Raw genomic sequence first — 27,641 nt, 5'->3', positions numbered from 1 at the left:
GGGGGAGGGAATGAGCCGGCATAGTCAAAATCACAACTTCTTTCGTTTCTTTTTCTTTCTTTCTCTATTTCTCTCTTGCTCTTTCATTCTTTTTTCTTTATCTTGCTTTCTTTCTTTCTCTTGCTTTCTCTCCTTCCTTCCCTCTTTCCATTTCTTTCATTCCCCCTTTTTATTTCTCTTTCATTCTCTTTCTTTCCTCTTTCTTTCTTTCGTTTCTTTTTCTTTCTTTCTCTCTTGCTCTTGCTCTTTCATTCTTTTTTCTTTCTCTTGCTTTCTTTCTTCCTCTTTCTTTCTCTCCTTCCTTCCCTCCTTCCATTTCTTTCATTCCCCCTCTCTCTTTTTATTTCTCTTTCTTTCTTTCTCTTTCTTGCTCTTTTTCTTTCTCTCTTTTACCTTCCCTTCCTCTATTTCTTCTTTTCTTTCTCCTTCATACCTTCTTCCCTCCCTCCCTTACTTCAGTCCTTCCTCTCTTACTCTCCCCTTTCATAAGTTTCCTTGCTTCCTTCCTCTGTTCCTGTCCCTTCCCCCTTTCTTTCTTTCTTTCTTTCTTTCCTTCCTTCCCTCCCTCCATTTCTTGCTTTCCTTCTCCTTCCTCCCTTCTTTCCTCCCTCACTCCCTTCTTTCACTCCTTCCTCTCTTACTCTCCCTTCACACCTTTCCTTGCTTTCTTTGCACCCTTCCTCTGTTCCTGTCCCTTCCCTCTTTCCTTCCTTCCTTCCCACCCTCCGTCCATTCATTCACCCATTCCTCTCTTGATCGCCCCTTTTACCATTCCTTCCTTTCTTTCTTCCTTTCTTCCTTCCTTCATAGCTCGCCCTCACCTTTCTTCCCTTCCTTCCAGATGGGAGTGCCCCCTCAAGACACCCGCCTGACTGCTGGTACCCTGCTTTTTCTCTCCCCTCGTCCTTTCCAGCTCCTCTCCGGTGGCTGCCGGGTGTGGGATCCACCTCCCCTCTCCCCTCGCTAGAAAGCACATGGTTTTCTCAACAAGAAAGGAGAAGTGCCAAGGAGCCGTAAATAAGCCTCGCTCCACCTGACCGATGCCAGGATCTTTCTTTCCCTTGTCACTCCCGCTTCTTTCTTTCTCCTGGATGAGTCCACACAATCGGCTTAACCCAGTTCCTGAAATAGCCTATGGCAGTGCTTCCCAACCTTGACAACTTGAAGATATCTGGACTTCAGCTCCCAGAATTCCCCAGCCAGCATTCGCTGGCTGGGGAATTCTGGGAGTTAAAGTCCAGATATCTTCAAGTTGCCGAGGTTGGGAAACACTGGCCTATGGGACCACCTCGCTTGGTGTGAAGCGGGAAATGATCCCCGGGGGATGGAGTGGCTTGGCGACTTAAAATAGTTTTAAAATGACGGGGGGCCCAGACACTTAGGCTGTATGGGGCCCCAAAATTCCTGATGGTGGCCCTGGTTACAGACCTAAAAAAGAGAGATTTTAGATTAGATTAAGGAAACTTCTGGAGACTGTTGTCCTGGAGCAGTGTTTCCCAACCTTGGCAACTTGTAGATATTTGGACTTCAACTCCCAGAATTCCCCAGCCAACAAAAGCTGGCTGGGGAATTCTAGGAGTTGAAGTCCAGATATCTTCAAGTTGCCAAGGTTGGGAAACACTGTCCTGGAGGACATTTGTGGAATGAAGTTGGTTCAATTATATTGATCAGGAATCCTGATGATTGGTTAAAAGATACATATGTTAAGATGGCAGCACTGAAGTTCAGGCTTCAGTAGGACTTTGAAGCTATGGAAAGTTCCATAAGAAACCATAAGCCTGTGGGTTAAGCATATGAGCAAAACCACAGAAGGCATACATGAGTATTTTGTAACTTTTATACCTTAGATGTTGTGTGCTAACTTTCTCTTATATAGAGATTTCTTACTTTTACTTAGTTACATATCTGCTATACACTATGTTCAAGGTTCTTCCAATTTAAGGGATCCATCTTTGTTCAGCTGAATAAACTTACTTGGCTTATCAAGAGAGATCAGGGCTACATCTAATTTTTACAGTGTCATACCTTAAGTCTGTTTAACAAAGTAGCAATCACTTAACTTTTCCATTTGTTTATGCTGCATTTACATGTTGAAGTTTTCTACTGTATAGTGTAAGTCACTGGGAATTGCTTTTGTTATACAATAGTAACCAGATTCAATAAAGCTTTCTGAAATTATTTTTGTCCAGAAGCTTGCTGTTAAATGATGGATCTTTCTTATAATTAGAGTATCTGAAAATTAGCTACTTGTTGACAGAACTAAGACTCTCCTGAAACGATCTGTTGTATCTTGAGCTGTACTGGATGGTTTTGAATTGTCTAGCTTACATAAGATCTTTATCCCAGGAACAAAGCGGAAATTATTACTCATTTGCCCTAAAGAGTTTTGTTTCTGCATAACTTCTAACAAAAGTTTATTTTATTCATTTATTTATTTGTTTGTTTGTTTATTAGATTTGTATGCTGCCCCTCTCCGTAGACTTTTATTTATTAGAAAAAAAACCTGATTGCTGGTGAAAACCCCCCAAACCTTTTTATTTAAAAAGTGGAAGATATACACCAAGGTATAAATGAACAGTTAAAGGGGCCTTAGCAATTTAGACATGCGAAAGTAATTTTATATTGTATTGTAACAAAATCTGTGACTAGATTTTAGATACAGAGATTACAATTTACCTCACAGGCAATTTAAGCTTTTAGTTGCACCTCTATATGCACAAGTATTTCCTTAAAAAACCTCATTGGTAAAGCAGATCCCAAATAACATAAATGTGAGCTCCCCTTACAACCAGGATGCAGAGTAAAAATATTTCTGGTTTCAATTCTAATATTCTATTTTTTTCTGTATCATTTCTTCTATCCAAATTTGTGTTTTGCACCAAATTGTTTTGATTTGGGGACACGTCTACCACATGTGGAAATAAGTTCCAACAATTTGGTTTGAGGTTCATATACATTTTTGCTAGCCTTGCAGGTAGTAAATGCCATCTATAAAACATTTTGATTATGTTTTTTTATATGTTGTAGCTTTAGTCATTTTGTACTTTTCCTGCCAAGTTCTTTCCCATTGATTTAATTGTATGTTGTGGCCAATATTCCTTGCCCAAATGATCATGTTTCCTTTAACTATTTCTTCTACCATTTTGTATTCCAATAATACTTTATATACTGTATATTCATAATTGCTTTTCTTCCTTGACCCAAAAGAATTTTATCAAGTATTGAATTTTGATTTTGAATTCCATAATTCCTCTTATTGTAATATGACCTTGATTTAATTTGTGTATATGGCCACCAGTCTATTTTTATTCCTTTATCTAATATCTGTGAATATGTGACTATTTTATCTAAGCCTATGGTGTTTGGATATTTTACAGCCTCCATTCTTGAGAACCAAGCTGCGACTTTTGTGTAGTGTTGTCTTTTAATTTTGTTCCATGTTTCTAACAACGATTCTCTAATTTTATGATTCCTTAAATATGAGTGTGTTTTGTGTTTCCCATCCCAGAAAAAGCTGTGCCACCCTGCCTGTAGATTGTGCCCTTCAAATGCCAAGAGTCTTATATTCTTTAGTTGGATCCATTCTTTAAGCCAAACTAGTACTGAGGCTTTAAACATACCGTTTAGAAGTAAATAAAATCTTGGGTCTATAAGGGATCAGTTCTTCCAGAGATGCAAAGGTCTATAAAATTTCACAAGATCATACTGTAATATACCTGTAACATTGGCTGCTGGTGTCTCACTCCACAATTTTAGATTTATTAAGACTTCTGATGTTATGAGCATTGCTTGAATCCATTATTATAGGCTGTAGTTTAACAGTAACAAAATGAGGGGAGGGAGTCAATATTATATTAAAATTTCTTGTTAGACTTCAATTACAACTATAATGAGTAGTCATTATAAGATCATACTGTTTCATAATAATCTTTACTCACTGTTCAGCTTACAATTACATAAGCAACACTAGTAAAAAGTAAAAATACATTGGACCACAATACTTAGCCTGGAATTTCATGATTACACCATTCAATATTATAGGGACTGACACAAAATAACACTAATATTTTGATTCCCTGGTTCTTTATGCACATTAAGCCAAGGTTTTTAACAAAATAACATTCTAAGTATTTGTTTCCAACAAACTGTATGTTCTTGCAAGCTAGCCAATTCCTTTGTCTTATATTAGTTAAGTGAGGCTCAGTTGAAGTAAATCATGGTCCTTGGAATACTTGAATCCTAGTCTCTTATCAATTTTTATCAAAAATATTTTTAAAATATGCAGTGTACCTTAATAGAAAGATCATCACATTTCAGTGAATCCTTTTACAGTCAAGAATTGATTGAATTCAAAATAGAAATGATTGAAAAGCTAGAAATATGAGAAAACTAGCCTAATGCATCAATATTTAACCATATCTCAATAAGCTTAGTATCCTTTTTATTGCCTGCCATTATATTCGTCTATTAATAAAATAAGTTGCTATGTACATTTTAAAATGTTTTAAAAGACCTACTCTGGTCTGTGAGGACATAAATATTCAATAGATTTGAAGGATACTGAAGGAGACATAATTCCTCTTCAAACACTACCATTTCCCTGAATTTGGGAGAAGCCAGGTGGATACAGTATCCCAGAGGTCATACCTCTAAATCAGGGGTGGGCAATTAATTTTGCCATGGAGCCGCATGAGAAATTGGGATGGTTTTAGAGGGCCGGACTAATATAATTAACTCAGTTCTACCCAGTACTATAAAGACCCAGACCCTGGCCTGACCTAAACACCCAGACCCCTCTACAGACCCCTAATTGTTTGCTTTATGGCAACACAGCGCACCACAGTCACTGCACTGGAGTGTTTGTGTGATTTCTGTGCTCGGCTGCTCTCGGTAGGAGGTCGAGGTTGGCTCCAGTGCGAGGATGAAAGAGCTCATCAGATTCATCAGGAAAGCAGAAACCGGAGGAGTCCCGGCAGAGGCGGTGAGCTCTTTCATCCTCGCACTGGAGTGGACCCCGACCTCTGCAGATAGTGGGCGGGCCGGTCACAGACAGGGCCGCCCCTAGCCCAGGTCTGTTCTAAATGCTACCTGTTAGTTAAAATGATCATCCTAGCAGATATATATATATATATATATATTTTACAAAAGTACATTCTTAGGACAGATGTTCCTCAAAATGCTTTAAGGAAATTCATGCAACTCAATGCTGATCTGCAAAGCAACATTATATTTATTTATTTATTAGATTTGTATGCCGCCCCTCTCCGTAGACCCGGGGCGGCTCACAACACAATAAAACAATTCATGACAAATCTAATAATTTACTATTTAAAATATTTTTTTAAAACCCCATTATTAAGCAGACATACATACAAACATACCATACATAAATTGTATAGGCCCAGGGGAGATATCTCAGTTCCCCCATGCCTGATGACAAAGGTGGGTTTTGAGGAGTTTACGAAAGGCAAGGAGGGTAGGGGCAGTTCTAATCTCTGGGGGGAGCTGGTTCCAGAGACTCGGGGCCGCCACAGAGAAGGCTCTTCCCCTGGGACCCACCAACTGACATTGTTTAGTTGACGGGACCAGGAGAAGGCCCACTCTGTGGAACCTAATCGGTCGCTGGGATTCGTGCAGCAGATGGCGGTCTCAGAGATATTCTGGTCCGATGCCATATATAATGGCTATATCAGTGTATTTACTAATAAATGCAGACTATAGGATTAGAGATGTATTACAGTAGATTGGGCAGTTCAGAACTGACATCCTAGCCTTAAGCCATTTAGCCTAATTGCCAGAAGATTTTTACACCCTTATTGACTTTCTAATGCCCATAGGCCAGGAGGCATACCTGTTGCTATACACGTAAGATAAATCCCTTTTGGGGGGACTGTGTGATGGCTCTGGTCAAAGGCGTCTCTGCAAAGGTATGGAAGATGCTCTACAATTTATGAGGTGCACTTAGAATGGGTCAAACTTTATTATGATGAGCAAATTGTTAAGATGTTCTTGAGCAGATCTTCAACACCGAGCACTGTAGGCCTTCAACACAGATTGTCTTTTGTCATCTTTTACAGTAGAGATTCTGGATTCGCCTTAGTTTATTTCTTTAAACATCAGGAAAAGAGCTACTGATTCTTAAGGTTTTTGACCTATTAACTACAGATCTGTTTTTACTAATTATATGCCAATAAATGCTTTGTTTGGTAAAGCTTATATTTTTATCAATTAAAGTAAATATTTAATTAAACGTTCTATGTGATATTGCTTTATTTTGTTCATAGGAGGAATTCCTCCTGTTCAATTTTCTTTCTTTCTTTTTTTTAACCTAAACTAACAGACTTCTGACCATTTGGGCTTAATATCTCCTGCACTTGGAATTCACTGCTGGAAAGATTGATGATTCTAATCTTGTAGGTTAGACTTGAGTCACCACTGAGTGTCCATTCTCTTACTTGGCAATTGAAGCGTTGGGCATAGTTATGCAAAGCAAAAATTATTGGGCGATGGTGCCTACTCTTTTTTTCCCTTTTAAATAAAGTTTATTAATTTTCAAATCTTTTCTTTAAAATAACTGTTACAATGGTTCTTTGAGCAATTTTACATTGTTCTGTTTTTGTTTAAATATAAACACATTATACTTTTATTTATTTTATCATTATTAAAAACATATTTATATTTACATATTTACATGTTATGGTCCTTATTTATCTATTTTTCTTTTTTGTATATTCAATTCATTGATACCATTATCCCCAAATCTCATAATAATCTGAATCTTTTTGGCCCTGTAATTCTATTGTAAATCTGTCCATTTAAGCATATTGGTAGATTTTATTAATTATTATGCTTTCTGCAAGGATATCTGGGTTTTTCCAGAACTGTGTGAAAATATCCTGGCTGCAGTGGTAATATGTAATACTAAATATTTATGGTAATACTTTTAAGAGGTGCCTACTCTTAAACGCTAGGATCTCCTTTGCTGGAAGTCAGAAAACAATTTTTAACAACTGATTAGCAATGGATACTTCTTGGTAGTCTACTTATTGCCACAAGTTTTTATTAATTATTTTTCGTTATGATTTTTATGTAGCCTCTAGCTTTTAGTTAAGCCATTTTGTAGCATCTGTGAAGACTGAACATAAAAAAAAAATTAAATTAATAAATAAAAATGTCCTCATAGCAAGACAAAGTCTTCATTATTAAAACGTGCCAACTTTTTGTGTTCATCTTCAGAGAACATTGTCTTCTCTTCCTGGACTGGACTCGCCACAAAATCATAGTCTCTGGAATGTCCGTTCACAAAAGTAAACAAGGGATATTTCTCTTTAGATGAGGATTTTAGAATCTATAGTGAAATGTATTTGGGGAAAAAGAACATGAATTAGAAGATCAATGCGCAGAGTATAAGCATATCAGCTTGAAGCAAAATGCACAATTGTTTAAATCATCTCCTTTTCAATTTTTTTCCTTCTGTTCCTCCTCATCATATTTATAATGACAACACAGTTAACAAATATTTCCCATTAAAGATAATATTTAATCACTTCTTGGGCAAGGCAAAATTGAACTAACAATATTCTGACTTTTATTTATTATTCTGCAACGGCTTTGGGGGCTTTTAGAATTTTAATCATTTAAACTGCATAAATGGTTTCAGTATCGTATAAAACTGCATTGATCTATAGATAAAGTGCATAAAACACTGGTCAAATCTATATCGGGAAAAATATTCATAGCAATATTATCTGACATAATTTTTAAAAAGCAAACTATTTAAATGGGATAAAGTGCTTTAGAAGGAACCAACAAGGTCCTGGAAAATTGTCCGAAGTAAAAACAGATTCTATAAATTTTATTGTGCTTTGTAGTTTTAAACTTTATTTCTACTCTTCTTGAGTTGTATCCTCCAAATAATCCATAAAAGAAGCAGGATTGAGAAACAAGAAGAAAAAAGAGAATCAGAAAAGGACATTTTTAAGGTGGCAGTTCATGACAAAGCATCTCAGGGGACATGGTAATTAGGCAGAGACTTTTTATTGTTTGGCTACTGGATCAATTCAGCTCCCATCAATAACAAAAGTTCATAGCATTCTGATGCCTGCTTAGTAGCCTGTGAAATTAGCTGGCGGGCTAACCCCTCCTATTAATTGACAGGTGTCTTATAACTTGACAGCCACCACCAAGTAAGAATCTCACTACTACTTTGCCCTTTGATCAGGATAGCTGCCACATTACAGATCACTTAGCCAGACAATGTAAATTGAGCTTAGTCTAGCAATACAGCATTACATGCTGTTTGAGTCACAAGACGAGGCTCATGCTTTCTGAAGTTAATTACTCCATCCTAGAAATTAAGTTTAAAGAAAATGTGTGACAACTTACAATATTAAGTAAGTACGTGCAATATTAAGTACGTGCAATATTACAGTAGCTATTTTTAAATTGAAATAATTGTACTAATATTTTGTTCTGCCTATACTGATGATTCTTAAAATACATGACAGCTGTATAAACCACTGTTGATCTGAAATCATTTACCCAACAGAAACCACTTTAATGGTCTCATTTTGACATTCTCCAAACATTTGGCGTATAGTTCCGATTTTTCTCTTGATTAAAAATATCCAGGCTCGAACTTGGCTTTCAAAAATTTAGCAAAGAATGTGTCCCCCAAAAGAAAAATGCGGTCCTAACTGTGGCTTTTAAAATAAACCTAGATCTGATTTTTTTTCTACTTGTAGAATAGTTTTCCTTTTATTAAGACACTTAACAAAATTGGAGCTTTCTATATCCCTGATCAATGGCTCGTTTCTAATACAGCTATTTTTCTCACACAGAGATGATTTTAGAATGAATCGTAGGTAAAATGTTACCCTCCAACCAGAAAACTAGAAATAACAGATTTTTTTTCCCAAGGAAAAGTAATTTTAAATGTTGCTCTCTTCCAGAGAGAGAGAAATCTCTTATACGAAAATTACTGGGAATTTGATTGCCAGTGCAAACTATGAGGTTTGAAGTCCGTAATTCAAATGTCATCTTACTCGTGAACTTTCCAGCCTTAAGAAGTGCCTTTCTTCTATCTTCCTACACCCCAAGAAGTTATTTTACATAAAGTTAAAAATAACACAAGATAAAGCATAAATTTTACTCTTTGACAAAAGATTGATCTGAATTATCAAATAATTTTAAAAAGCAATAATTTTATAATCCGCCTGAGATACTAAAAAATACTCATGGTATATTATTTTGACCTACGCAGTTTGGCTTCTTAATTTTTAAATCTAATAAATAAGTAAACATAATAGCTCTGAATTTTATAGAAGTAATATTATGTGCAAGCTGAAAGATGAAAATAAAAGTACAATATAAAAATCCATTTAATCATCCCAATAAAGCGACATATAAAATTATCTAATTGGACAAAATAAATCATTAATGACAGCTTGAGGAAAATGAAGAGATTAGTAAATAGGGGCAAGCATGGCTAAAGTGAAAATGAAATATTTTATTCCAAGAATAGTTTCTTTCTATGTCGTAATAAATATAACTATTTTAATTTTTTTCAACTATATTAAAATAAATGCTCTAGGAAATACTTATCTTTATTTAACACATCATAATAATATTTAAAGTGTAAATGTAAGGAACATACTTCAGCTAATGAAGAAATAATCTACAATTTATTTGATTTAATATTTCCATTTAAAATCCTCCCCTAGAAATTGATTGTCACAATATAGTTCTTCAGGCTAATGACTGGAAAAGAGATTTTCTGTAGATATATTTCTGTTTAAATGCTGCCACCTAGTGGAATAAGCCTCTACTTGACTGTCAGGGAGAAGGATTGAACTTAAACCAGTTTTACTCTATTTGGAAACTGCTAGATTTGCTAGAACCAGAACGCTCAGAATCCAGAAATTTGCAACCCCAGGACATTTAGAGGGTTACCATGCTAGGAAATATTGTCTTACGGTATCAGAAATAATTTAACTTGGATAAAATCTTTATGTACCTATCCTCTACATTCATATTGTCAAAATATAGTCACTTCAAAGTGTACTTTTAAAATGCAGCTAAATCTCCATAAGAAAAAGAGATAATATTTTACATTTTGCTACAATTACTCTGCTTGTTACTGAAACCTGTTCCTTTAGAAAAGTTTCTAAATCTTTTGCAGGTTTTAATTGAATCAATTAAATAGAATCACAACAAACCGTTAAGACGGGGTTATCTTGGGGAGTAGTTTGGCCGTACTATGATAGTAATTTACATTCTACTGCTGTAACTAAAATGGCAGCATAAAATAGAACCAAGCAAATGAGAATTACATTGGTTTCTTCATTTAAAAATTTACCTTATTTATTTCTTCAGCAGTCCTTTCAAAAGCCTGCACGTCACGACAATACAATCCTATGGTGCAACTCGGATCCATTTTTTTAAACGACATCTTTTTTGGAGAAGGGCAGTGGAAAGACTGCGGGTGACATATAATATTTTTGAATGGTTAATAAGCATCAGAGAAAAGACCTATGCGACAAATATCCCTGGGTAGCTAGCCAATATTTATATGCAACGGATGAAGTTTAGGCTTTCAACAGGGCAAAAAATTACGCTACCATAACTCTCCGTTCACTTCTCGGCCACCTACGATAATATTTCGGTTACCTACAATGTGGCATAACATTGAGACCGGGGGGGGGGGGGCACAGATATGTTGGCAGAATTATTCAGAGAGAACATCTTGCTTCATTTTTTCCATTTTTCTTCTGTTACTCAATACCCATTTGAATGTGCAAACTTTGTTATTTTAATGCTTGCTATGAGTGATAATGATAAAGTGTTGGTTATGACCTATAAAGCCCTACAGGGCATCGGACCAGAATATCTCCGGGACAGTCTTCTGCCGCACGAATCCCAGCGACCAGTTAGGTCCCACAGAGTTGGCCTTCTCCGGGTCCCGTTGACTAAACAATGTCGTTTGGCGGGACCCAGGGGAAGAGCCTTCTCTGTAGCGGCCCTGACCCTCTGGAACCAACTCCCCCCAGATATCAGAGTTGCCCCCACCCTCCTTGCCTTTCGTAAGCTCCTTAAAACCTACCTCTGTCATCAGGCATGGGGGAATTGAGTTATTCCCTTCCCCCTAGGCTTATAAAATTTATGCATGGTATGTCTATATGTATGATTGGTTTCTTAAATTGGGGTTTTCTACATTACTTTTAATATTAGATTTGTTCATATTGTCTCTTTACTGTTGTTAGCCGCCCCGAGTCTACGGAGAGGGGTGGCATACAAATCTAATTAATAAATAAATAATAAATAAAATCTGGTAAAAGATATTTAAGCCCCACTCCCACATTCTCTTCTCTATAGAAGAGGGGAATGGACTTTGGAGATCTTTCTGCCTCCTGAATGAAACCAACACGCAAAAAGCTGATGGCTAGTGGTAGTAGAGGCAGACTGGAAGACTTCTATCTGAAATCCCAGAGAGATTCAGCCAATCAGTAAAGACAGTACTGAATCAGAATACTAAAACGATAGCAGCCATCAAAGAATTCCTAATAAAGTGGCAAATGTCCAAATGGACATTTTGAGATTAATTTTTTTTGAGAAGCTATTTAATTACCTTAAATTGGAAAATAGAAATTCAAGAAACAAATGAATAAATGGAAATGCTGTATAGGCAGACATCAGTTTTCTCAATGTGCAATGTTGCTTTATTAACATGTAGTAGTAATAATTGATAGTAATTGATAAGCTTTTTGGATCAACCCCTTAATGTAGTGGGTAAACAGCTAAAAAATTATATTAATCTATGCTTTCTGCACAATCTTCAGTTGCACATAGTACTATAAGTCAGCAATACAGAAAACTAAAAAAAACATAGATATTTTGATATTTGAATATTTTAGCTGCTTTAGAATTTGCTTCTCCGTGTCATGAAATGTCTTTTTCCGAGAAATGTTTTGCACTGAAAAACAAATTATCATTTTGTCTTCATATCTCAAAAGTCCAGGTAGATTAATAATTGAGGCACTAGAAGTTGAGATATATTACAAAAATATCGGAAAACCTCAACAGTAAGCAAATTTGATATATCTAATTATTACATTCAAGTTAAAAGGTAATTGTGCAATTTAATTCAATAAATTGCATAATTCAATAAATTCAATAAAATATGTACACTTGAAAAACAACAAATAACTGAAGGACACACTTAAGTTGATCAAATGAAATGGGTGTCCGTTTCTAAGTTTTAAAGGGGGAAGCTAGATTGCCCTAGAACTTCAAATTCACTGCAAAGAGTATTTAGAACAGCTGGCAATATAATGGGGGACAATTCTTTGAGGCATTGTATCAAGGAGATGCATGAGCAACACAGTAAGATCTAAATCAGTGGTTCTCAACCTTTCTAATGCCGCGACCCGTTAATACAGTTCCTCATGTTGCGGTGACCCCCAACCATAAGTCTAGCGACAATTATCCCAACAGAGCTTTAAGCCGATTGGCAGGAAGGTCGGAGGGATACCCCCCACTATAAATGCCTGATTGGTCAGATTGTGAAAATATGTTCCAAGGCGCCAGAATAGAAGCTTTAGTTCCTAACACTGAGAAATTTGTCTTTTTCCATGGTCTTAGGTAACCCCTGTAAAACAGACCCAAAGGGGTCCCAACTCCCAGGTTGAGAACCACTGATCTAAATGAAGTTCCACCCTGTGTCTGAAAAGGTAGCCTTATTAAAAGCCGACCAGAAGCCATGCTTTCCTGTACAATCTTCCCTATACAAATACACACAAACACACACATTTTCCGAAGAACACACTATATATATGAGACACTGAGTTTCACCTGTTCATGGACTGCTCCCATAGGTCAAAGATCTCCACCTAACCAAGGCCTGAACATTTAATGTATAACAGATAACCCCAACAACTTAAACTAGAAATGAAGGCAATCATTGGAATGGAAGCAACATATAAAATCTAGCAATTAATTAATCAATGCATATCTATAGGTTTGATTGGGGGCTTCAGCAGATAGAACTGCTTGTTTTCTTCCCTCGTACTTTCCAGGCTATCTTCGTATCTGAGAGAAAGAAACAGCTTTCCTATTAGAGTAGTGTCAGCACCTGAAGCATTTGACTTTGGGTTAAACATTTATGAACATAATTGTGTCAAACACCTCTGGAAGACTCTCCTCCCTACAGCAGTGAAATTGGATATCCAACATTTGAAACTCTTCTAACTGCAGCGCAGGACAAACTAGCCTGAGGGAGAAAAGTCATAGGACAGAGATCATGCTGCTAACACAACGGAGTCCTTCTAAGATATTCTCTCAAGTAAAAAAACGTGATCCAGGCAACCTCCCAAAAACCACGGTAGTGTATTTGATATTACAGTGTTCCCTCAATTTTCACGGGTTCGAACTTCGCGAAACGTCTACACCACGGTTTTTCAAAAATATTAATTAAAAAATACTTCGCGGTTTCCCCCCCTATACCACGTTTTTCCCCGCCCGATGACATCATATGTCATTGTCAAACTTTCATCTGCCTTTAAAAAACATTTTTTAAATAAACTTTAATAAATAAACATGGTGAGTAATAATCTAAATGGTTGCTAAGGGAATGGGAAATTGCAATTTAGGGGTTTAAAGTATTAAGGGATGGCTTGGGATACTGTTCATAGTCAAAAATAGTGTATTTATTTCCGCATCTCTACTTCGCGGAAATTTGACTTTCGCGGGCGGTCTCGGAACGCATCCCTCGCGAAAATCGAGGGAACACTGTATATATAAAAGATTAACATTTGACAGAGCAGGGTTGGTTTTTTTTTTGTTTACTCTAGATCTGAAAGGAAAAGGAAGGGATGATTTAATAATTAGGGTTTGGTTCATCCGCGAAGCAAACAGTGCTGTTCTTTACCCATCCTACCTCAAGGGGGAAATCCTTTACGCTGACTTCTACAAAAGATTGGCAATAATGAGGATCCATGTAAATCAAGCTGTCATCTACAAGGACAAAACAAAAGACAAGTAATTCAAAAAACACCATATTATTACACTGCTTACAATCCAATTTCTATGCAGAACAGGAGGAGGGTGTGTGGATAAGAGTCCCCACAGCAAGCCACTGCCTGCCAGAGTATATTCATTGACTGAGGTTTTTGCAGGACAGATTAACTTCTGCATAATCAAAGATGCTTGTAGAAGCAGAATTTTGATAAAGCGATAAGACTGTCATTTAATTTTTGGAGATAAAATTACTTTTACAAACACACAATTATGTACCTTGAGTTTGCATATGAAAAATGCATCGTATTTCCTTATCGTGACAGGAAGAACTTATTTGCTTGTCATTTGATCATCAACTTGCACCATTTAAAACTACTAAAGAATAAATACATAACTAGGATTTGCCAGGTAGTAGGCTGGGAAAGGCTCAGGGAGTTTGATGTAAGAGATGAATTATGCCTTGTTTGTGCAAGAAGGAAAATTAAATACGGTATACATTTTTACAGACTCTAATTATAACTTGGAGCAAAGGACAAATGACTGGACTTTGTTTTAATCTTTTTTCTTTCTTTCTGTGGGTCTTATATTAACTCCAAAGCATTTGGAATTGAGATAGAAGGGGAGAGACATGTTATGTTTGTGTGTGTGTGTGTGTGTGTGTGCGTGTGTGTATGAATATATAACGTTAAAACACTAACCTTGAAAGCCAGCAAAGTAATATGACTGCTTAGGTTTGCCTCCGATAATGCCAACGCAGTAGTCGAGACTCAAAATTCCCTGTTTTATAAGAGCATATAAACTGAAATTCAGATTTTTATGGCCGGAGTTTGCAGTGTAACAAGTTCAGACCTGTGGCCTTTTAGAACAATGCAAGCTGTTTGCAAATCCCTCAGTGCGCAAACATGAACTCTTTTATTTTTAGCTGATAAAGAATAATAAAAGCATTCAATATGCAAATGCTTATGTATAAATAGAATATTTTACAAATGGGAACAGTTAAATTCTACATACACAAGCTCTGGGTTGCAGCTTTTCAAATGAAACAGGAAATCAAATAAAACATCCCAAGGTAAAAACATAAAATAGAGATTTGTTAGCCCAAGAATCAGTGGTGTTCTGGCCCCTGTACCAGCTATTAATCAAAAAAGGAGGAAGTTACAGTGCATTTTATCTTTGTAGGCTATAGATGAGGAAGATCTAGCATCTGTTAAATCTGTCTCCACCCTGTTCTCCCATTCTCCTCTTCACCATCTTCATTTCCTTGAATGTTACTCTAAGGAATACTAATAAAAAAGACAATTGCATTGATGCAACATCTGTCTGTCTTATCATTCTTTTCATTCCAGATTTCCAGTTCTTAAAGAACCAAAAGATTCATTAGATATGTCCTGTCTTACTTTCCTTTAACAGAATACGTCCACATTTTATTTTAGAAAAAAAGATTAAAAATTCAAATATTTCAGCCGGCAATTGATTTCTTCCAACTAACTTGACCATCTGGAACATAGAAACATAGAAACATAGAAGTCTGACGGCAGAAAAAGACCTCATGGTCCATCTAGTCTGCCCTTATACTATTTTCTGTATTTTATCTTAGGATGGATATATGTTTATCCCACGCATGTTTAAATTCAGTTACTGTGGATTTACCAGCCACGTCTGCTGGAAGTTTGTTTTATTAGAATATAATTATCAAGAAAAATATCAACATATTCAAAATATACTGTAATTGTGTGAGTGTCACAGTTTTCCTTATCTTTACATGATAGTTACTGAACAACAGAAAATACTATAATTACTTAGATTCAGCCAAATGGCTCCTCTTGTATTTTTCTTGTTGCATCTTTCTTCAAACAGTATATAAGCTCCTCAATAATGATATGGCTATTTTATTTAGATGTTTAAGAACTGATAATGTTGTATAATATTAATAGAACTTTTTTAGAAGAGGAGAGATAAGAGCCTCCATTGAGTAATAAGAAAAGAAAAGTTTATATATGATAATAACTATAACTATATATTGTTTATTTTATAGTGGAAAAAATAAAAAAATTATACTGGGGGGAAAAAAGAATTCTGGACAATGTACAAGAGTGTCATTTCCCAACATTAAACACTTCCAATGAGATTCAAAAGCCAAACGTCTGCCAAGACAGCTTCTATGCTTTCTCTATTCTTAGGCCTCTAGTGGTTCAGAACATTTTTACAGGGCAAGGTTAAATTATTTTACAAATTGCCATTGGTTCACCATCACTGTCTTAGACCAATGGTTCCCAACATTTTTTTGGCCATGCCCCACCTAAGCATCTCTAAAATCCTGAGCCCCCTCCCCCCCATGACATATAATTTTTATTATTCAAAAAGTTAAGTGCTCACACAGAGGAAGCTTAAAAGGCCATTAATTAGGTTTAAACAAGGTTCCAACTGCTCCCATTAAAAATGAAATTTCCCCCCTATGGGTCATGGGCCCCGTGTTGGGAACCAGAGTCTTAGACAATATGGGAGTGGAGGGTTTGCAGGAGAGATAGCAAAGTCTGCAAATAAATTGACAGAAGGAAGTGGATTAACAAAGGAGAATATTTGTAGCTCAGGTTTGAAATCGTGTTTCTGAGCTTGCTTTTTTTCTTAGACATTTCATTACCCTATCTAGGTAACACCAGAGTTAGTAAGGAGTGCTGTTTGTTATCAAGTTTATATTCTGGTATCTTCCTTGTCTATGTGGGTGAAGGAGGTATTAGAGATTCTTTGGTTGGGCTCTTTACTGATGGCTCTTTGGCAGTTTCTTGATTCGGGTATTTCTCACTTGATTTTGTTGGGCTGAAGTTAACTTTGGAGTTAATCTATGATGGTCTGAGTGCTGATTACTGGTGGAGAAATGCTAGAATCGTTTTCTCTTTGGGGCTTGTTGGTTGTCTCTTTTGCATAGTCTATAGATGTTGTTAAATATCTATGCATCTCTTGATCACTGATTATTTTTTGAGTGCCAGGCTTCTAGAAATTCCATGGCATTTTGAGACTTGGCCTGGTTTAGGATTATTGCCACATTTTTTCCCAATGGAAACTATGGTTAAATCTGTTTCTATATTGTGAAATTAAAGAATTTTCTTCATAACAATAACAACAGCATTTAGATTTATATACCGCTTCACAGTGCTTTACAGCCCTCTCTAAGCAGTTTACAGAGAGTAAGCATATCCCCCCCCCCCCCCCAATAATCTGGGTTCTTATTTTATTGACCTTGGAAGAATGGAAGGCTGAGTCAACCTTGAGCCTACTGAGATTCGATCTGCCAAACTGATGGCAGTCGGTGATCAGCAGAAATAGCTTGCAGTACTGCACTCTAGCCACTGCACCACCGAGGCTCACTCACTCACTCGTGTCTTGACTGCCACTTAGGGCTCATGCTTGCGTTCTGCCAGTCTTGTGTCTGTTTGTCCTACATAGTGGTTGTTGCAGTTCTTACATTGTATGTTGCAGATGGCCCTTTCCTTCCTCCTATTACAGTGGTGCCTGATGATATGAACCCCTCGTGATACGAACTCCTTGTGATACGAACCCGGGGTTCGGAAAATTTTTTGCCTCTTCTTACGAACTTTTTTCGGCTTACAAACCCACCGCAGATCGCAAAATGGTGCTCCGCTGGGCGCCGCCGCCCAGCTGTCACCTTCTGAAACAGCCGGGGGCTTCTCGGCGTTCTCCTGAACGCCGAACCCGGAAGTTCAGGTTCGGGTTCTGGAGGCCGCCGAGAAGCGCCTGGCTGTTTGAGAAGGTTTCAGCCGGGCGGCGGCGCTCGGTGGAGTGCCGTTTTTGCGATCGGCGGCGGCATTTTCGGCTGATCTGGAGGCTAGAAAGCAGGTGGGGAATCCCAATAGGGAATTCCATGGGTGGAGCTTTGACGTCACGAAGACGTCCGACCGGATACAGTGGAAGAAGGGCACAATCCCATATTATTTTTTCACTACTAATAGTTTTTCTAACATAATTTGCTCTCTATCCTCAAATCCTTGGCTCAAGAAGCAAAACACTTTGCGGAACCCCTAATATTGAGTCTATGGATCTATTAAATCAACATATTGGTTCTTATCCTTCAATGGAAAATCAATTTCAGAGATGGCCTATTGCTGATGGTACTGGGAGTAATAATCTTTACATTTTATGGGGGGAAAAGTTGGAAGCTATCTGATCCCTGAAGTAAACCCCAAAAAGTTTGAAATACGTTCAGTCCTTATGGTGAATTCTGTAGCAGGAATAAAGCTATTTAGGGTCTGGAATAGCTATACTAGTTTACTGTTAATACTTAGGATTTTCAATCACGGCTGCATACTGAAATTTCAATTATTAATAGGTTAATTACAATTTTCAACTTTCGTGCCATTTAGTGTCCCATTCTGAAAAGTGATTGACTCATTTCATACCTTCACAAACTCAAGGTATTCCATATTGGTGCGTTCACCACCAAGCCTGACGGGAATTAATATAATCACAGATTTGGCACCTGTCTTTTCAGAATCCGTGAAAGGGCAGAGAGCATCAATAACATCGGACTTGTAAACTTGAAAGAGAAACAGAAAGAAAGCTTTATTGAAACGCAACTTAAGCACAAACTGAGTTTTGTCAAGTACATCAAAACAGCTTACAAGGATAAGTTTATAAGCAGAAAAACCAGCTTGCCATTTCATTTTATTGGTGTGCGTTGATGTGTGAAAACGCAACAAATACCACAAACTAGTGATGGCTTTAACAGGGACCTGTACCATGTGTATGTGTGTTAAAATTGACAAGATGGCAGATGAATGTTGCTATACAAGGCCATCCCTTTCGTACTTACAACATCGACCCACAAATGAAAGAGACAGGGTTGTTTAGACTGACGGCAGAAAAAGACCTCATGGTCCATCTAGTCTGCCCTTATACTATTTCCTGTATTTTATCTTACAATGGATATATGTTTATCCCAGGCATGTTTAAATTCAGTTACTGTGGATTTACCAACCACGTCTGCTGGAAGTTTGGTCCAATGATCTACTACTCTTTCAGTGAAATAATATTTTCTCATGTTGCTTTTGATCTTTCCCCCAACTAATCTCAGATTGTGTCCTCTTGTTCTTGTGTACACTTTCCTATTAAAAACACTTCCCTCCTGAACCTTATTTAACCCTTTAACATATTTAAATGTTTCGATCATGTCCCTCCTTTTCCTTCTGTCCTCCAGACTATACAGATTGAGTTCATTAAGTCTTTCCTGATACGTTTTATGCTTAAGACCTTCCACCATTCTTGTAGCCCGTCTTTGGACCCATTCAATTTTGTCAATATCTTTTTGTAGGTGAGGTCTCCAGAACTGAACACAGTATTCCAAATGTGGTCTTACCAGCGCTCTATATAAGGGGATCACAATCTCCCTCTTCCTGCTTGTTATACCTCTAGCTATGCAGCCAAGCATCCTACTTGCTTTTCCTACTGCCCGACCACCCTGCTCACCCATTCTGAGACTGTCAGAAATCACTACCCCTAAATCCTTCTCTTCTGAAGTTTTTGTTTGTTTTTTAAAATAATCTTTATTGGGTTTTTTTCATTAAAAACAACAAACAAAACAGACAAACAAAAATACATAAACCAAAACGAACACAAAGAATGGCTAGTCACTTTTACAGCTTTTTCAAACTATTTCTAGGTCTAATTCCATATTACAGTATTTTTATGTTCCTTTTAACCCTCAATAATATTTATCTAAATCTATCTAAACAAAATTAAGTCTAATAATATATTTTCCAAAACTATTTCTTCTACTTTACGTACATATAATTCACTTGTTTTTCCTAGGAAGAAAGAGTACGAACATTTATAGATTCATCATGGATAGTCCTGAAACCAACCAGGAGGGGCATGGGTCCAGTAAGCAGGAGGAGAAACTCACAGCTCCCATGGCCTTGTCCACTTCCTCAGGGGTTACCAGGCCAAACTCTTCCAAAATGATGGAACTAAGACCTGACCCTGTCACCTCGGTCTGAATTGCCCAATTAGAGTCCAGATCATTCTGAATCTGAGTGACTTTATCTGCAAGAAACTGAACAAATTCCTCAGCCCACCCTGTAAGGGCTCCACCACTGCCTCCCTGTTCAGGAGAGAGCGGGTTACCCTAAACAGGGCGGCTGGGTAAGAATCTGCAGATGCAATAAGGGTGGTAACGTACGCTGACTCTGCCACCTCTATCACCACAAGGTAAGTTTTCGGTCAGACTCAGAATTACTGATCTTCCATGCTTGCTCTAGGCGTTTCTTCTGGCGTTTCATCTTCCAGAGTCCCTCAGAGAACCAAGGAGATCTGCAGGGTCTACTACCTCAGAGGTGCAATCCGGTCCAAAGCTCCCAATGTGGCCTTATTCCATGCCATTACTAGAGATTCAGCTGGACTATGAACAAACGAGTCAGGAATATGCCCATGTTACACCAACACTCCGCAGTCTGCATTGGTTGCCAATCGGTTTCCGGTCACAATTCAAAGTGTTGGTTATGACCTATAAAGCCCTTCATGGCATCGGGCCAGAATATCTCCAGGACCTTCTTCTGCTGCACGAATCCCAGCGTCCGGTTAGGTCCCACAGAGTTGGCCTTCTCCGGGTCCCGTCGACTAAACAATGTCATCTGGCGGGACCCAGGGGAAGAGCCTTCTCTGTGGCGGCCCCGACCCTCTGGAACCAACTCCCCCCAGATATTAGAGTTGCCCCCACCCTCCTTGCCTTTCGTAAGCTCCTTAAAACCCACCTTTGTCGTCAGGCATGGGGGAATTGAGATATTCCCTTCCCCCTAGGCTTACAAAATTTATGCATGGTATGCTTGTATGTATGATTGGTTTCTTAAATTGGGGTTTTTAAACTACTTTTAATATTAGATTTGTTTATATTGTTTTTTACTGTTGTTAGCCGCCCCGAGTCTACGGAAAGGGGTTGCATACAAATCTAATAAATGAATGAATGAATGAATGAATGAATGAATGAATGAATGAATTTCCTCAAGCTCCCCCTGAAACCCATCCGGGTCCACTGACGCCTGGGGCAGAACCCCCTAATTGGTTCCGCCTCCCTATGGTGGGGGATTGATCGATCAAAATCCAGCCTCAACAGGGAGGGATCTGACCATGACACGGGTGTGGTGACTATATCCATTAAACCAGATCATTTTCCCATTGCTACGAGAAAAATGGCAAGTCAAGTGTATGTCCCCCTCTATGTCTACCCTATGCCAGGGCCTAGAGTCTCATGGACTATGACGACCACTCCCCCACCCCTTCCCTGGTGTCGCAGTTGATGCAGGACCAGAAACCCATCTGGGCACATTTCCAAGAGAGGGACGCCTCCCTACAGACCCAGCCAAGTTTCGGTCACACAAGCCAGGACAGCCCCCTCTTCCAAGAGTAAGTCTTGGATCAAGAGGGCCTTGTTGGCAACCGACCTGGCATTGAGTAGCAGCAGCCTTATTGTATGTAGGCAAGAGGCAAAGGGGAATTAAAAAAAACCACTTAACATATTACAAGAAAAAATAATGAGTCCAAAAGGCAGGCAAAGAGTTCAGAAGACCATTTTATGGCAGATTATAAAGGAACTGAGAACATGCACAGTCTGCTAGACAAATCAGAATATGCATCCACATTCCTTCAGTCACTTTTCCTTTTCAAATATTATTTAAACATTTAGAAGTCTATGCAGCAATTATCATTATTTAGGATTCTTAAGCCCTGCAACATGCGATCTTTTTCCAGACACTGGGTTAGCCCAATGGTTTGCTCCCCCTCCAAAAGGCAAAAAGGAATTACATTTCAGAAGTACAGATCCTGAATTTATCCCCATGCATTTCTACCCTCTTTCACAGATATAATAAAGTATAGTTAATACTCCATAAGGATTGTAGGTGGCACCGGAGAAGTTTGTTCACTAGAAGTTCAGGCACAGCTCTCTTTTGAGCTAAAATTAGTGCCCAGCTATGAGGAGTGCCCTCAGGATTAGTGGATCAATAAGTCACTGTTCGTATTCATGCAACATTCCACATTCCATTCAGTGACCCAGTTAAGTGGCTCATGTGATCCTAATGTACTTTACTTTCCTAAGTAAAATACCAAAAGATTTGCTTGGTTTTTCAGTCAAACACTGAACTTGTTAAATGTATTTAAAATGTGTTTAATATGTTTTGAATAGAAAATTATGTCAGATGTACTTTGCAATGGCTTGATATAGAAAATAGTAAATAATTTAATAACATACTTTTCCTTTTGTAGGCTAGGCATATATAAGTGTACAAGACTTATAATCTTGTAAATGCAAGAATATAATTATTTAAGAATTTTATAAGGTGGAACACTCCCGATCTAATTTTAAAGGACAACCTTACACTATGAGAAACTATTAATCTAAAAACCTTTGATTCTAATATTACACTTTCAGGCTCTCAATAAATTTTGGGAAATACTTTGAAGGATGATCAAGCATGTAATACGCTCCCTCTTACCTGTACAGTCTTGAGCAACATAGATGGTTATTCCTTGTAATTCAGGATCCCTTGCTTTTTCAACTGCTTTCCTAAAAGCATAAATGACAGACATATTTTAAGTAAGTTGCAAAAAGAATTAAAGGAAATGTTTTCTAGAAAAAAGTCACAAAATTTTGAAAAGCTGGCTTTAAAAGATTACAAATGTAAATACTGTACGTGCAATTAGACTGCAAAATATGATGGTGTTTTGTTTGTTTTTTTAAAAAGGCCAATACATTCTTAGATTTATTATTTTGTATCCATATTGGTGCAAAGAAACAAAAAGTAGACAGGTTCGTAAGATTCACAAGTAGTATCAGACTGTCGAATGAAATGCACAAGAATAGAAACTGCTTTGTGTTCCATTTCAAGTGGAGATGACTTAAAATCTTGCTTTTACATGATAATCCTGATGCTTTGGAACATCCTTCTTGGCCTTCTTTGAGGCAAATTATTTGCAGGGTATGTAAAAATCTAATTATTCCACATGTTTCTATAAATGGATTTATGATTTTAATAGCTTCCATATCACGAAGCATAGGTTATATTATTTGATATAACGAAGAATTCCAAAGCACAAATGTTTATTTTTAACTCTACATTCGAAGAGGGAAACTTTTAACTCTAAATTTCAAGATGGAAAGAAAAGACCTGCAATGAAAAAATAGATACTGTAGTTAAAGGCTAAGTTTGCAGTGTGTCTGGTTATCTTGACTTTAGGCCCCATGGGACATTTCAGGAATCAGAAATTGTACAGAGGTTCTCCAATATCCCTTTCATGTTTCTGCAACATTTTTTCATGCTTGAATTATAAATAATCAGGACACATTTTTAAAGGTCTGTTGTTTTTAGTCTGTTGTTTTTAACTAAATTTGTTCTGTCAAGAATGTTGTTTTTACCTCAAAAGGTGTGCTACCACTGCTGGCCCATACCAATCTCCAGCTGATTTTCCAGACTTCCTTCCATATTCTATCAGCTGATGCAAGCCAAAATTGGCAAGTGGTGAATCACCAAACCAAGATATGATTCTTCGGTGATATTGCTCCTCCATGCTTTCTTCACTTTTCTGGATGTGTACTGGGCTTTTAGGATAACTTGACTGATTCCTGAATTCTCTTTCTCCTACAAGTGATGTTTCAAGAGATGCTGTAAGCTTTTTTACTGTTTGAGTTGTCCATGATTCAGACTCTGGATTGTCAAAAACAAAGGCATTGACCCAAGTCCAATCTGTGATAGGATTGAAAACATATTTAAATAAATAAATAAATACTTTATTGTCAATGTATGTATACAGTGTTCCCTCGCTTTTTGTGGGTTCGAACTTCGCGAATATCCTATACTGTACGGTTTTTCAAAAAATATTAATTAAAAAATACTTTGCGGGGGGGGGTTCTATACCACAGTTTTTCCCACGGTTTTTCCCATACGTCATCGCCAAACTTTTTTCTGCCATTGCTGATTGGCCGAAATCTCAACCAATCAGCGTTGTTATCACAAATATATATATATATTGTTAATAAATAATTATGTTTATAAATATCAGAATCACTAAGTGTCTTATTCAATGGTGAGTACCAGTAATAATGGTGAGTAAATGGTTGTTAAGGGAGTGGGAAATGGTAATTTAGGGGTTTAAAGTGTTAAGGGATGGTTTGTGATACTGTTCATAGCCAAAAATGGTGTATTTACTTCCACATCTCTACTTTGCAGAAATTCGACTTTCGCGGGCAGTCTCGGAACGCATCCCCTGGGAAAATCGAGGGAACACTGTATACACAGTACACCCATAAAACAAAATTCACATGATGCCTAAAGACCAGTCCCAACACACATAACACGCTCCAAAAAACATGCCCCACCCACCACAAATTCCCCACCCTGAGCCACCCAAGCATCTACACAACAGACCAAGTAATACTGTCCAACAGCTCACTGATGGTGATCCATTGTTAAGTGCAAGTATAGCTCTGGAATAAAAACTATTCAGAAAACGTGTGGTCCGAGTTTTAATTGTTCGGTATCTTCTGCCAGAAGACAACAGTTCAAAAAGATTGTAAGCAGGATGAGAAGTTGGACACCTTCTCTAGATGCATATATTATAGGATATACTATATTATAGGTTAGTGAAGGTTATAGTATGACATTAACTTGCTTAAGAAGAGTTATATTCTTTGTTGCCGTTTCATATTCAATATTTAAAGTTAGCTATTCTGTAAGAAAATGCTGCAATTTAGCAACTCTACAATAAGCGTTTCAATTAAACAAAACGCATAAATGTACAACAATATAGAGCTTAAGTCAGCAATGTAACAACAGCCTCAAGACATCCACTCAAGAGAAAAAAAATATGGTGATTATTGTCAAATATTTTGTCCTTATAATTTCACATTAACTAAAAACATTAGCCTATCTATGAGATTGTACTAAGATTTAACTGTAATTAAATGGTTAATATTTAAATTATTTCAGAATAAGCTATCCGTGCTAGTTAGAAAACTCTGATATGAGAAGTCTCCATAAATTTAAGATTTATCGAGCATAAACACTTGGCATCCACATAAATCTTAGTAATTTACCTCTACCAAGAAAGTGGAGAACAAGTCCTTGAGCCAGAAGCATTTGGCCAGTCCTCAAGGTACAGCCCCAGCCACAGTCTGTTGTTAAAACTGAACCTTTGATTTGGGGAAATTCTTCCCTATAAGTCAGCCAAATCCTAGAAATAAAGTCTTTACGGAACTCTTCAACGTTTCTGGAAAACGTTTCTTCTGTCATGTAATCACAGGAACCATTTGGTGACTGGTCACTGGACTCTGTATGAGAGACATCACGTGTAAATGTTGCAAAAGAAGTGAAAAAGATTAACAGGTTATCCCCAGTTTATTAACACTGTACATCCTACTGTAGGAAAATATCATTTTCTACAGCTGTAAATAGCATTTGCAATAGAAAGAAAGATAAAAGAGTTTTCAGTAAACAGCAACAACATGTTCTCTTAGTAGAGTTCAAGGACCTTGTTAAAAGTTTCTATGCTCTTCTCTTCAGAAGATGAATCCAAATAGAGCACTGCTTTGAGTTGATTATAAAAGCAGTCTTAACCCTAAAATCTTTTCATGGGGAAAAAAACTGTCAGAACAGAAACAGTCTTTTTCTCCTGCTCAGAGAAGATTCAGGATTTGTGTATATTTCCAACTTCTTTTGTAGTCGTGTTTTTGTTTTTCGCTCAGGAAGTGAGCGTATATCTGAATTGATCTAATACCAAAGTATTTTCAGAAGCGACCACAAAAAGTACAACCCAAGATTTTTTAAATATAAAAACTAAAACCAATAGCCACTCGGATTTAAAATTAGGTGCACATACCATCGCTCTTGAAATGGTAGCATTTTCCCAGCAAAAAGACAGGAGAATTTCTGCTAAAGTAAGTTTTGGTTTTCAGTACCCAGCCTACAAAGACAAGCACAGATTTTGTTAAAGCTGCTCCATTTAGATTGAGTAAAAAAACCAATAAAAGAAATTAAAATTAGTAACTTTCCAGTTTAATCTGAAACACATTCTGGAGCAGTGATAGCAAAACTATGGCAGGCGTGTCATGGGTGGCACATGGAGCCATATCTGAGGGCACCCAAGGTGTTACCCTAGGTCAGTTCCAGCGTGCATGCGCATGCTGGCAAGCTGATTTTTGGGCTTCTTTTCGGCCATTTTTGCTCTCCCCAGGCTTCAGGAAGCCTCCTGAACCCTGGGGATGGCGAAAAATGGTCCAATGGGACTATTGGAAGTCCAGAGGCTTCAGTGAGGCTACCGTGCATATGCATGGGGGCAGCACAGGGGTGTTGTGTGCATGCACAGGGACAGCATAGGAATTGTGCACATGCGCAGGGGCATTGCATTATGGGTGTAGACAGGCGGTGTAGACAGGCGCACACACACTATTGTGCATGGGCACACACACTATTGTGCATGGGCACACCCTTTTGACAACAGGTGCACTATCACTGTTCTAGCGTCTTTTAAAGATGGGAGAAAAATGAAGGTGTGGCTTAGCTTTCAAAATTATTATTATTTATTAGATATCTATGCCGCCCTTCTCAAGGTGACTCAACATTAATATAACAATATATAAGAAATCTAATATCTCTAAATTATGAAAATTTACTAAAAACATTTAAAAGACCCCATGAACACGCGCGTACATTCATCCAATGCAATCATATCTCATATCGGCCGGAGACAGTCTCATCACTCACGGCCCTCATGCCTGCCAGCAAAGGTAGATTCTTTAGGCTTTGCGAAAGACCAGGAGGGAGGGGGCGGTATGTATCTCCGGAGGGAGTTCGTTCCAGAGGGCCGGGGCCTCCACAGAGAAGGCTCTTCCCCTAGGCCCCATCAGTCGACATTGTCTGGCCGACGGGACCTGGAGAAGGCTGACTCTGCGGGACCTAATTGGCTGCTGGGATACATGAGGCAGAAGACGGTCCTGAAGATAATCTGGTCCTAAACCATGCAGGGCTTTATAGGTCATAACCAGCACTTTGAATTGGGCCCGGAGACCAATTGGCAGCCAGTGCAGCTCGCGGAGTGATTTTGAAATGTGGGCAGATCTTGGTAGTCCCACTATAACTCGCATGGCTGCATTTTGCACAATTTGTAGTCTCCGAACAGTCTTCAAAGGCAGCCCCATGTAGAGAGTATTGCAGTAATCGAACCTCGAGGTCCGATTATCATAATTAAGCCTCATATATCATAATTAAGCCTCAAACCAACTTAATTCTCTAACCAAGATTTTTTTCATTCTTTAAATCAGTTTCTCTTTTTAAAAATTTAAGTTTAAAGAAGTTACAATTAACATTTCTTAAAATTCATTATTTTAAGTTGCCCATTATACAAGTTGCTCTTGTACTTCTAGTTCCTTTTGGTCCTTCAACTCTGTAATCATCATTCCTTATCTTTTCTATTGTCTTTATCATCTCTTCCTGTCTTTCCCTGTCTTGTGTTTCATTCCATCTCAGTCTTTTCATTCTTATTTCACTTAATTCTCCCTCTTCTGTTGCCTCCCTTTCTTCTATTTTCTCTTCATTGCCAAAATTTTTAAAATAGAATTCTTCTGCTCT

The 27,641-nt window shown here is 37.7% G+C and overlaps 1 protein-coding gene across 10 annotated transcripts in view; it reads right to left on the bottom strand.

Annotated features, from left to right (window-relative positions):
- Positions 1-6,519: 6,519 nt before the first annotated feature.
- The window catches only part of ATG4C (autophagy related 4C cysteine peptidase), a 32,888-nt gene continuing 11,766 nt past the window's right edge, over positions 6,520-27,641 (bottom strand). For all 10 annotated transcript variants that reach the window (XM_070746054.1, XM_070746055.1, XM_070746060.1 and 7 more), the window contains 9 exons: positions 25,894-25,977; positions 25,112-25,345; positions 23,435-23,762; positions 22,515-22,585; positions 18,429-18,565; positions 14,712-14,790; positions 13,934-14,010; positions 10,358-10,477; positions 6,520-7,348 (listed from right to left, as the gene is read on the bottom strand). In XM_070746054.1, coding sequence (XP_070602155.1) covers positions 7,178-7,348; positions 10,358-10,477; positions 13,934-14,010; positions 14,712-14,790; positions 18,429-18,565; positions 22,515-22,585; positions 23,435-23,762; positions 25,112-25,345; positions 25,894-25,977 — 1,301 coding nt within the window. In that variant the 3' untranslated portion in view covers positions 6,520-7,177. The remainder of the gene's footprint in view (positions 7,349-10,357; positions 10,478-13,933; positions 14,011-14,711; positions 14,791-18,428; positions 18,566-22,514; positions 22,586-23,434; positions 23,763-25,111; positions 25,346-25,893; positions 25,978-27,641) is intronic.

Source organism: Erythrolamprus reginae, chromosome 3, assembly GCF_031021105.1.
Source record: "Erythrolamprus reginae isolate rEryReg1 chromosome 3, rEryReg1.hap1, whole genome shotgun sequence".
Classification (NCBI taxonomy): Eukaryota; Metazoa; Chordata; class Lepidosauria; order Squamata; family Dipsadidae; genus Erythrolamprus; species Erythrolamprus reginae.
This window is presented reverse-complemented; position numbering and strand designations above follow the sequence as displayed.